A 12,059-nucleotide genomic window follows, 5' to 3' on the forward strand; every position below is an offset into this window, starting at 1 on the left:
GCAGTTGCTTTCAAGTTCAGAGCTGGGCTGGGGCAGGCAGGCGGGGAACCTTGGCTTCCTCCATCGCCGGAGCAACCAAACCTCATGTTCGCTTCAGCTGTGTGGCTGCTGGCCACTATCTTGGTTGGCAGTTAATTTGCATATCACCCTGATTAGCCAATGGTAAGTGTAGTGGAGGTATGGTTAATTACCATGTTTGTCTATTATTAGATAGGACTAGAGGCCTGGTACACAAAAATTTGTGCACTGGCGGGGGAGGGGTGTGTCCCTCAGCCCCACTTGTGCCCTCTTGCAGTCTGGGACCCCTCAGGAGATAACAACCTGCTGGCTTAGGCCCTCTCCTGGGTGGCAGAGGGCAGGCCCAATCCCTAGGTGCCTGCCCCGCAGCTCCTGGTCAGGCTCAGAGCAGGGCCGATTGGGGAGTTGGGGTGCCTCCCCCTGTCATGCACAGAGCAGGGCGGATCAGGAGGTTGCAATGCCACCCCCAGTCACACTCGGGGTAGGGCTGATTGGGGGGTTGGAGCGCCTCCCCCTGTCACACTCAAGGCAGGGTCGATGGGGAGGTTGCGGCGCCACCCCCTGTCATGCACAGAGCAGGGCGGACAGGGGATTATGGTGCCACCCCTGTCACATACAGAGCCGGCTAATCGGGGTAGGGGTGCTGGCCCCTGTCATGCACAGAGCAGGGCCCATCAGGGGGGTTGGGGCTCCGTACCCTGTCACATACAGAGCAGGGCCGATCAGGGGGTTGGGGAGCTCCCCCCTGTCACGCACAGAGCAGGGCCGATCAGGGGGTTGGGGAGCACCCCCTGTCACGCACAGAGCAGGGCCGATCAGGGGGTTGGGGAGCCCCCCCCTGTCACGCACAGAGCAGGGCCAATCGGGGTTGGGGAGCTCCCCCCTGTCACGCACAGAGTAGGGCCGATTGGCAAGTTGGGGCGCCGCCCCCTGTCATGCACAGAGCAGGGCGGATGGGGAGGTTGTGATGCCACCCTCAGTCACGCTCAGGGTAGTGCCGATTGGGGGGTTGGGGCACCGCCCCCTGTCACACTCAAGGCAGGGTCAATGGGGAGGTTGGGGCGGCGCCCCCTGTCACCCACAGAGCAGGGCCGATCAGGGGGTTGGGGCACTGCCACACTCAGGGCAGGGCCGATGGGGAGGTTGCGGCTCCACCCCGTCACAGAGCAGGGCCCATGGGGGGGTTGGGGCGCCACATCCTGTCACACACAGAGCAGGACCAATCAGGGGGTTGGGGAGCTCTCCCTATCAGGCACAGCAGGGCCAATCTGGGTTGGGGCGCCTTCCCCTGTCACGAACAGAGCAGGGCGAATAGGGAGGTTGTGGCCCCACCCCTTGTCACACACAGAGCCACAGGGCCATCAGGGGGTTTGGGTGCTGCCCCCTGTCATGCTGATCCCAGTGCCGGGAGGCCTTGCGGCTCTGCTGATCCCGGTGCTGGGAGGCATATTACCCTTTTACTATATAGGATAGAGGCCTGGTGCACGGGTGGGGGCCGGCTGGTTTGCCCTGAAGGGTGTCCTGGATCAGGGTGGGGGTCCCCACTGGGGTGCCTGTCTAGCCTGGGTGAGTGGATGAGGGCCGTTTTCAGGCTGGCGGGTGACTGAATCTCCCAACCTCTCCTTTTTTCCTTTATTTTTTATTCTTGGATTTATTTACTTCTATGGCTTTCACTGGAGCTGAGTGCCGGCTTTAGCTCAGACCTTGGCTGCTGAAAGCAGGTTTCTGGACTTTGTTTACCTTCTGTATTTGAAACTTTGTTGTGACTCCAGCTCTGAGATCCCAGCTGACTGAAAGCAGGTTTCTGGGGTTTTGTTTAGCTTATATATTTGTAACAACGTTTCTTAGAGAGCAGCTCAGAGCCCAGCAGGCAGGAGGGGAACCTTGGCTTCCTCCATCACTGGAGCAAGCAAGCCTCCCTGTTCGCGTCAGTTGCCCGGCTGCCGGCCGCCATCTTGGTTGGCAGTTAATTTGCATATCGCCCTGATTAACCAATGGGAAGGGTAGCGAAGTTATGGCTAATTATCATGTTTCTCTTTTATTAGATAGGATATTTAAATGCCATTTAACAAAGAAAAATCATCCAAAAAAATGGATGTCATAGGTTCGCCATCATTGTCCTAGGTGATACATCCTTGGAGCCACACTTTGGATACCGCTGGTCTGTGGTTTGAAGCTAATAACCACTTCTAATCATGAATTGTAGTGAATTTTAGAATAGCATAGTTCAAAGGAGGACATTGGGTTGAAACAAGTAAGATACAAATACTGATTGCTTGGCTAGGAGAATAGCCAGAGTCTGGGCAGGACAGTTAGAACAAGGGACAATTGGGAACATGAGTTGCTGGCCTTGGCCCCAAAGCCTTTTAGCAGCTATGTAACATCTCTAGCTCGGAAAGCCTGACTCTAGTTTCCACCTCTGCCCTACTTGCTTTTCCTGTTTAATAATTCTCCTGGCTCTTTGTATGGCTGGTTTCTTCCCATCATTTAGGTCTCAGCGAAGGCAGTTCTTCCTCATTGAGACCTCCCATCCAAAAACCTCTTCTAGCACTTCCTGTCATATCAGAAAGTTCAAATAGCTCTTACAGTGTATGTTGCCTGGTTGTTTACCCACACAAGAAAGCAATCTTCTTGAAAATGGGGCTCTTTCTGCCTCATTCATCAGTGTGTTTCCAGTGCTTGGTACAGATTAGGCCTGGAGTAAATTTTGTGCAGGAATAAATAAGTGGTTTGGGTCACAGACCTAATTTGAGGGGTTTTATGAATTATGAAATTTTTATGCATTTTAGTTTGGTATTGATGTAGTTGTTTTAATTTTTTTTTTTTCCTTCACAGCATGTTTTGGAAAGCAACCATTATACTCAGTAGAGGAGAATCAGTTCAGTATCGCTACTTCAAAGGGTGCTTTTTAGAACCAAAGGTATGTTTTCTTCACCTAGTTTCCAGTTTCTTAGGCAGACTTCTTTCAAAAGCAACTAATTTAAGTTTGGAAACATTAAAAGTAAAACGAGTTTGTATTGATCAAATAAAGAAAATAGAACTCTAGATTAATAACATTTTAGTACAAAAAGCGAGGAAGTAGCCACTTCAGAGACAGCTGATGTCTGTAATGGAATTTTTAAAAGACTAATAGTAAGTATGTTGCAGTATTGTTATCATGATATAGGTTTTAATGATAAATAAATATTTTTGATAGGTAGGTATGCATTTTCTGTAACTTTTGTAAACTAATTAGTAACCAGTTACAAGGTTTTTCTTTTTGTTTTGTTTTTTAATCGTGAACTGGTATAAGTTACATATAGAGGAGTATATAGCCAGCTTTTAGTGAATAATTATTTTTAAAAATTATTTCACAGCAGCTGTCTCTTAGTGGCTGCATTGTTTAACTTCTTTAAAAACTGAAGTAATTTCTCTTAGATTTTTTCAACAATGGTGTTGACAGACCAGGATCTTTCCTGAATGCCTTTGGAGTCTATTGAATATAAATCTGCTTGCTCAAAATGATTTATTATTTTGGGAGTGTTTTGTATTTAGAAAAAAAAGTTGATTCTTTTCCTCTTTTTAAAAGATACTCATTTGCTGAAAGGATTCTTTTCCTTCAGAGTTTTACCTTTGAGCACACTTGGGCTGCATGTGAACAAGGGCTTAGGCAGGAGCCTAGGACACAAAAAATGGATTAGAACTTTTAAGAAAATTTCTTCCCCTTTAGGGTCATTGAATACTTGTAACATATGAAAAATGCAAGCAGCCACTGTTACCTCATTCTCTTAGCCACCATTATAAAAAAAGAAAACTGACAAACCCACTTCTGCTGTCTTTTGCACCTATTACGTTTATTCCAAGAATATATTGTAAATACTCAGTAATTAAACTTAAATTACATTATGGTTAATCATTTTGTTGGCTTATCTTGACAATGGTCTCACTTTATGACTTAAAAAAGAACATTTCTTAGTATAGGGATTATGCATCATGGCATAATTCTTCAGTACATATTGAACAATTATGCACAGGCACATAGATCCACAGCACTCATGACGTTGAACGCTTATTTGTGGATCCTGGTATGTGAAATTTGTAACATGAAATCAACTAAATTTTACTTAAAGGGGCATTTGGACCAGAAAAATCATAATGAACCTTTTGGGCATAGTTTTCTAAAGTAAGACTGTTGTCAACACAGGTTAAAATAAGCCAATCTACAGTATTTCCCCTCTTCATTGAAAATGTAACCAAAAGCAGCAAATCAGTCCAAAATGCCTTTGAAAAAATTGGCAAGAAGTCTGCTTACAGTAAGAAACAAGTTTTTCCCCTTGTAATACTTGCAAAAGTTTACAGTATGTGTTGGTGAGTGTGTTTCTTTAAGTAGGTGCTCTGTATCGTGTACACATGTACCGTGTGATGCAGGGGCTGCCATGGTAAGTATGTTTTTCATGGAATAGAGTAAATACCTACATAAAATCCCATGCATATGGCTAGAGGGTTTCCCCCCCCATATGCAAACTTAAAGGGACACTTTTTTTGTAAGTTGGTGGCGCTTTTTAAATGAAACTTACTTTTTAGTAAAAGTAATTATGAAACTGTCTCAATTGTGCATTGTCAAATGATAAAACTAATGTGCAAGGAATCTTAAAATCATGCAATGATGTAAATTATTGGAATATATATGTTATAAATATAAAGAATAATAGGAAACCAAAGTAATTATGAAAGCATTAAAAAGCTGAAATGGGTAATAAGATTAATTTTACTGGTCAAAGTTTTAGAAGGTGATCTAAAGCAGTTGTGGAGCCTAAGCTAAAAACCTTGTGATCTTGTCACTTGACCTTCAGACTTTAGCTTCCTCATCTTTTAAATGAAGGGTTTGATCTATAAATTTCTTAGGTCCATTGCTTCTATTTTATTGTAAATAATGTAAAATTTTACCATTCATATTCTCTTATATTTTGCTCCTTCTGGCATATTCCTTTTAGTTTAGAAGTTGAGTCTGGCAGTCCTTTTTCTCTTAATTTTTCATAGCTATGTGTTCTCTTATACTTTGTAGAATTAGAATAAGGTTAATATGTTGAATTTTAAGATAATTTTATTGGTGACAAATCAAAATACTAAGTTATATAAACATAGAAATCAAAGGTAGTAGATATTCCTGGAATGAAAACATTGGTATGAGCCTGCATAGTCCATTAATTTCACATTCTCACCAAAGTAATTTTTGAGTTAACATGCAATTTAAACATTTCTTTAATCCATGTCCACCCCTTCTTTCTTGTGGCTAGAATTAGGGTAGTTACCTCATACAGAAGTGTTAGCCAATTTTTAATTTTATTGTCTTTGAACTGCTTCCTTCATCTCAGTGTACGTAGCTCTTTATTTTGCAGTAACATTCTGTTTCCAATTTTTATAGGTGTTAACATTCACTTATAATTAGATTCATTATAAACTTTTATTTTATTCTTTTTTTTTTTTAATATATTTTATTGATTTTTTACAGAGAGGAAGGGAGAGAGATAGAGAGTTAGAAACATCGATGAGAGAGAAACATCCATCAGCTGCCTCCTGCACATCTCCCACCGGGGATATGCCCGCAACCCAGGTACATGCCCTTGTCCGGAATCGAACCTGGGACCTTTCAGTCCGCAGGCCGATGCTCTATCCACTGAGCCAAACCGGTTTCGGCATTTTATTCTTAATTTCTCTTGATTTTCATTTAGAACAGCCCAGGGTTATTTTGGCTTCTTTTTACAATGGTTTCTTTTTTTATTATTAAATATATTTTTATTGATTTTTAAAATATATATATTTTTATTGATTTAACAGTCATCCAGAGGGAGAGAGAAACATCAATGATGAGAGAGAATCATTGATCGGCTGCCTCCTGTACGCCCCCCCACTGGGGATCGAGCCCACAACTTGGGCATGTGCCCTTGACCAGAATCAAACCTGGGACCCTTCAGTCTGCAGGCTGATACTCTATCCACTGAGTCAAACCGATCAGGGCTGTTTTTATTGATTTTTTAATTTATTTTTATTTTTTTAGAGAGAGGAAGGGAGAAGGATAGAGAACTAGAAAAACATCAATGATCGGCTGCCTCCTGCACACCCCCTATAGGGGATCGAGCCTGCAGCCCTGGGCATGGGTCAACCCCTGGCGTGGGTCAGTGCTCAACCAGAGCTACACTGGCTGGGCTGTTTTGTAGTTTTAAGTGTATATATCTTACACATTTGAATTCAATATATTCCTAAATATTTTTATCTTATTTTTTGATGCTATTGTAAATGGATGGTGTTCTTTTAATTTCAATTTAACTATTTATTGCCAGTGGTTTATTAAATATAATGAAATTCTAAATGCTAAATACCCTCAGCTATTAACTTCATATTTGAACCATCGTATAGAGATATCTATCCACCTACCTTTGCTGTACTCCTTCCTAGGTGACCATTTTCCTTAATGGTCTTATTAAAAGTAGTGATGCTTACGTAACTATGGTCTGGCCTCAGACAGCATAGATAAAAATTCTTCAGAGATCCTTTTACATGCACATTTTCCCCAAAATAGTGGAAGAAAACAATTAGTAAAATATTAAAAGTGCACATTTACATTTTTCATGATAGTTAGAAGCAGTGCTATTACATAAGTATTTGATAATTTGTTTGGTGGTTTGTTAAAACAAAAATTTCAGTCTACATATTGGATAATATTTTAAATTTCTCTCAGTGCTTGATGTAGCTGAGTGATGTCAATAATTGTTTGAGAAGCAATCAGTATGACACTTGTGTGTATGTGGAAACATCGTTTTGGGGTGTCTTTTTTATTGTTTTGTTTTATTGTTTTGTGTGGGTTTTTTGTTGTCGTTGTTAGTATGCATGCTTGAAAACATTCTAGCAATCATCTGATTTAATATATACTAAATTGTAAAATAACTCCACCAGTACTGTTAATGGAATACTGTCCTGGACTGATACTGTTTCTTTTTTTCTCCAAAGATACACCTTCCACTTAACTCCAAAATGCTTAAAATTGTGACAGCCTTTTACAGAATGGAGCTGTTATTTATTATATTTTTATTGATTTCAGAGAGGAAGGGAGAGCTGTTCTTTTTTTCTAAGATCTTGATTGTTTTTCATGGCATAGAGCCTTAAGGATTGCATGTTTTGGAGTCACTATTGAGATTTTTAATATGTCAATGCTCAGGTTTTTAAAAACAATTTTAAAGGACTTCAGTAAGCTAAAATTTAAGATGACCTTCTAAAGTTTAATAAATTAGTTATAACAGTTTTGGAAATTCATGGTATTTTAAAACTTGGGTGTGTTTTTTTTCCTAATATTACAACACTTAGTGTACCAAACAACACAGATTTGTAGTGTGAATGCTAGTACACAATTGTAAGTCATCTGTTGAATTGGCCTTTTGGATTACTCAAATACTCCATTCTGCTCAAGCCCAAATTGTTGTATGCTGTAACTAAAACATATGAGGATGGAGTTAATTAAAATTACTACTAAAACATATACCCTATCAAATACTTAATCAACAGGGCTATTCTTATGTGCATGGTAAAGTTCCCCTGACAAATCAATTAAAACAAAAACGTCTTTTTTTCCCTCTACCCACTTTATTTTTATTTTTATGGATTTCAGAGAGGAAGGGAAAGGGAGAGAGAGATAGAAACATCAATGGTGAGAGTGAATCATTGGTCAGCCGCATCCTGCATGCCCCAAACTGGGGTTTGAGCCTGCAACCTGGGCATGTGCCCTTGACCGGAATCGAACCCAGGACCTTTCAGTCCTCAGGCCAATGCTCTCCACTGAGCCAAACCAGCAAGGGCTCCTCTACCCACTTTTTAATCCTTGCTGAGACTTAATATATTCATGGCATCTTTAAGTTACCTTTGATTAGTAACTTCTATAATAATGTAAACCCATACCCTCTTTTAGTGAAGATTTTTTTTCCTTTGGGTAGGGTATGTTGGAAACATGGGAAGAATAGGTTAGTTTTTTCTGGCTGCTTATTATTGCTAAGAAACATTCCTATTTTTAATGTATGCAATTTGATTATCTTGAAGATTAGAAAGTTTGATGTTTAAAAAAACTGGAACACTGTAACAGGAAAAAGTTATAGTAAAAAAAAATCTAGGAAATGTAGGATTAAATGCATCTCCTTTTAGTTTTTAAGAAAGTTAAATTCGTACTTTAAGATGAGCAGTTTTCACATTTACCCTTTTAAAAACATCTACCCAGTCTACCAATTCATAAGTAAACTTTATAACAAGAAGGCATTTGTCAAGAGAAAATGAGCATTTTTCGTATTATCCTAGGATAAGTGATTTGAATGAGGATCTAGTGCTATTTTAGTTTTCAAATTCCAAAAGTTTGCAAGTTTAAAAAATATTTTTAAACTTTATTTTTTAAAAATATTTTTTGTTTATTTTATTTATTTTTTATTATTATTTAAAAAATATTTTTATTGATTTCAGAGAGGAAGGGAGAGGAAGAGATAGAAACATCAGTAATGAGAGATGATCATTGGTTGGCTGCTTCCTGCACTCCCACTACTGGGGATTGAACCTGCAACCCTGGCATGTGCCCTTGACCAGAATCAAACCTGGGAGTATTCAGTCTGCAGGCCAATGCTCTATCCACTGACCCAAACAGGCTAGGGCAAAAATACATTTTTATTGATTTCGGAGAGGGAGAGCAAAACATCAAAGATGAGAGAGAATCATTGATTGACTGCCTCCTGCACACCACCTACTGGGAATCGAGTTTGCATCCTCAGCATGTGCCCTAACTGGGAATCAAACAGTGACTTCCTGGTTCATAGGTCAATGCTCAACTACTGAGCCATACCAGCCAGGCTCTCTGGTTATTTTAAGTGGCAGAATTATCTCTTGTGTTTAATTACCTAATGTGCCTAATCTGTTACTTATTTGTTATCACTTGGCGACTTTTAAAAATATCAATATTGAAATCCTATAATGTGTTATAGGAGAGTATTTAATGCCATCTAAAGATGTATAATATATAGAGAGAAGCTTACATGTTTTAGGCTTTTTAATAGTATGTTTAGATATGCCTAGAAAAGGGCTTAAGGATTATGTATGAAAATGTTGATAATAATTAACCCTAAGTAGTATGATAATGGGTGACTATATTTTTTCCTTTTTGCATCCCTTTATTTTACTACATTTTTTCAGAAGACATGAAGGTTACAGTCAAAATTTGCTTTTAAAATATGTATTTAAGGGTTTCACTTTGACACATAAGTTTAGTCATTTAAAAAGTAATTAAAGGATAATTAGGAAGCATTTAATTCTTCAGTCTCTTATATGTCGGAAATCTTTGTTGGTAGGTTCATTCTTGTTTTAAAAATTGTGTAGATGTTATTGACGTAAAGTTTTATTTTCTTAGTAAAAGAACTTGATAATAGGGAACAATATTAGGAGTTATCACACTATGAATTTAGAAACTCAAAGCCATAAAAAAGTAAAACTGGATGTTAGTTTCACTTTTATCAAATTTGTTATTCAAATTTATTCGTGTGTGTCTCCTTTCTTTTAGGGTTTCCTGTGATCTTTAGAAACATTGGTTACTGTGATAGGAGAAATCTGATGTTCTTCCTGTTATCTACTTACTATTCTTAAATGTATATAGTAAAGAACTGTATTATGTCCTCACATTTCTTGAGTAACTTGTGATAGTTGATCTTGAAGTACTTGTTTCTACTATTCCTATGGTCATAGAGTTTAGGCTTTATCCAAACACCTCAAGAGATACTTAAGATGAGATACTTTACCTAGTAACACACCCCATTGACTGGCTGATTCACCAAACATAAACTATATTTATGGTTAACTTTAACTTAGAACAGAGTATCAGTTAAAAATTAAAATTTCTTTGAAAAAAATCGAGTATTGTAGGCAGATTTAAGAATGAGTTTTATGTACCAGTTCATCCCATTTTTCTTTGTTTACTCTCTCATCCCCATTTTCTTCCAGCACTCATCATGATTTGTGACCTAGTACATTCCTGATTAGGGGCGTATAATATTGATAATTAACAGGATGAATCTTTTGGTTTCATATGTAGTATTAATTTAGGCCACAAACATCTAATGGAGTCATGGGTAGAATATAAGATATAAGAAATTATTGCAGACATTTAACTTTTAAATTGCAGACTATCGGTGGTCCATGTCAAGTCATAGTTCACAAGTGGGAGACTCATCTACAACCACGATCAATAACCCCTTTAGGTATGGGCATTAACTGCATCTGTTTGAGGCATATGCATAAGTTACTAATATGCTGCACAATGGCTTAGTGGGATTTAATAAATTTTTATTCTGAAGTTTAAGGTCAATTTTCACTTAGCATATCATGAATCTTACTTTCAAAACTAAATAGTTCTTAATTGCCTTTCTCTATAAACTATTAGAAATGCTTAATTATTTTTATATTGAAGGGTTAGATTAATTTATTGTAGACTTTTTATTTGGAGTAGTGACAAAGTTTACAAAGTAACATTCTTCTTTGCTGAGCATCCATGGCTTTATTGATTACTTGCTCTGATAATTTAGAGAATTTTCTTTTTCTTTTAGAGAAAGAGGAAAGGAGAGAGAGAAGGAAAGAGAGAAATTGATTTATTGTTCCACTTATTTATGCATTCATTGGTTGATTCTTGTACCTGCCCTGACTAGGGATCAAACTTGAAACCTTGGGATATCAAGATGATGCTCTAACCAACTGAGCTACCCAGCCAGGGCAAAAACAAAGATTCTTACATTTTTAACTTTAGTGAGAATAGAGCAAGTTATTCTATTTATTCTGTTTTTTTTTTATTTTTAAATAGTAAATACTTGAATAAATTTGTATGAATAAATTAAAATTTCTTGGTTGTAACAGACATATTTTCCTCCTTATTTAAGTACCTTGCTGGCTATGTTAAAATGGATATTCAGATCAATTTATAAAAAACATTATTCTGTGTTCTTATGCCTAAAAAGGCATTTCTCTTCATACAAGTATTTTTTTAATTTCCTTTTCCATACTAAGATTAAAACTTGAAGTTTATTTCACATACATTAAATTATCGATTCATCTTTAAATTGACTCATTGCTGAGAAATGCATCTTTCAGTGTCTAAGGAAAATTAGAATGTAAAGATAATAATTGGCTTTCTAGTTACCAGCTTAGAAAGTAGTGAGAGATTCTGCTTTACCCTACACTAGACAGGTTTTGTTTAAACAGCTATCTCATTCCATCCTCTTTATTGAATTTTCTTTTTATATGTTTTAATACATTTTTGATATTGTATTTAGGATTTTTTTGATAGCATATTTTAGAATTATAATAGTTCTATACTGAGGTTGGAAATTATTAGGTATGAGTAGTTTAAAATAATTTGCATTTTGAAGCATCTTGCAGTTAAATATATTTTATTATTGTGAAAAGTGAGATGATTATGTTTCTGATCTTTTAAAAAGAAATTTATGTCTGAAAAATAGACTCTCTAAACTTAAGAGCTCCATGAAATCTGTCAGAGAATCTTCCTTGGGAACTGTCACATTAATTTTGACAAATATTTCAGACCTATGTGTAAAGTAAACAGGAAAGGAAAGAGCAGGGAATTAGTATGTTATTCAGAAGGTGGGGCTTAGTAGCTTATCTATGTAGTTGAAATTTCTGTTAGAAGGGCATGTGCTAGAACTTACTCTTTTGATAGTTCCTCACAGCTCTGAGTATACAGGTAAGTTTACGCTGTTTGTAAAGCTTTTAGTTGGCTATTGAGAATAGTGGAGATTTGAGGAGAATTACATTTTAGATTAGTTCAGAAAATGCATTACATAAGAATAAGCATTTTAATTGTGCCAAGACCTTTGGTTTGAAAAATGAACCAGGAGATACTGTTGTCCAGCAATATGTCAGGCTCACAAATTGTGGGTGAAGTTTGTCCCAGTGCCTCTAGAGCACCATCTGAGGAGTCCTCTTTCTCTTCCTTGTAACATCTGAATAATCACTGAGTATGTAAGAGCGGATTG

At 37.9% G+C, this 12,059-nt stretch overlaps 1 protein-coding gene across 4 annotated transcripts in view; it reads left to right on the top strand.

Moving 5' to 3' along the window:
- GPCPD1 (glycerophosphocholine phosphodiesterase 1) overlaps positions 1-12,059 on the top strand; it is a 64,595-nt gene that overhangs the window by 13,055 nt on the left and 39,481 nt on the right. For all 4 annotated transcript variants that reach the window (XR_009454034.1, XM_059705607.1, XM_059705605.1 and 1 more), the window contains exons 4-5: positions 2,854-2,938; positions 10,199-10,274. Coding sequence is in view for 3 of the 4 variants with exons in the window: in XM_059705607.1 (XP_059561590.1) it covers positions 2,854-2,938; positions 10,199-10,274 (161 nt within the window). In the remaining variant the exon portion in view is untranslated. The remainder of the gene's footprint in view (positions 1-2,853; positions 2,939-10,198; positions 10,275-12,059) is intronic.

This window comes from Myotis daubentonii, chromosome 8 (genome assembly GCF_963259705.1).
Source record: "Myotis daubentonii chromosome 8, mMyoDau2.1, whole genome shotgun sequence".
NCBI classification, from domain to species: domain Eukaryota; kingdom Metazoa; phylum Chordata; class Mammalia; order Chiroptera; family Vespertilionidae; genus Myotis; species Myotis daubentonii.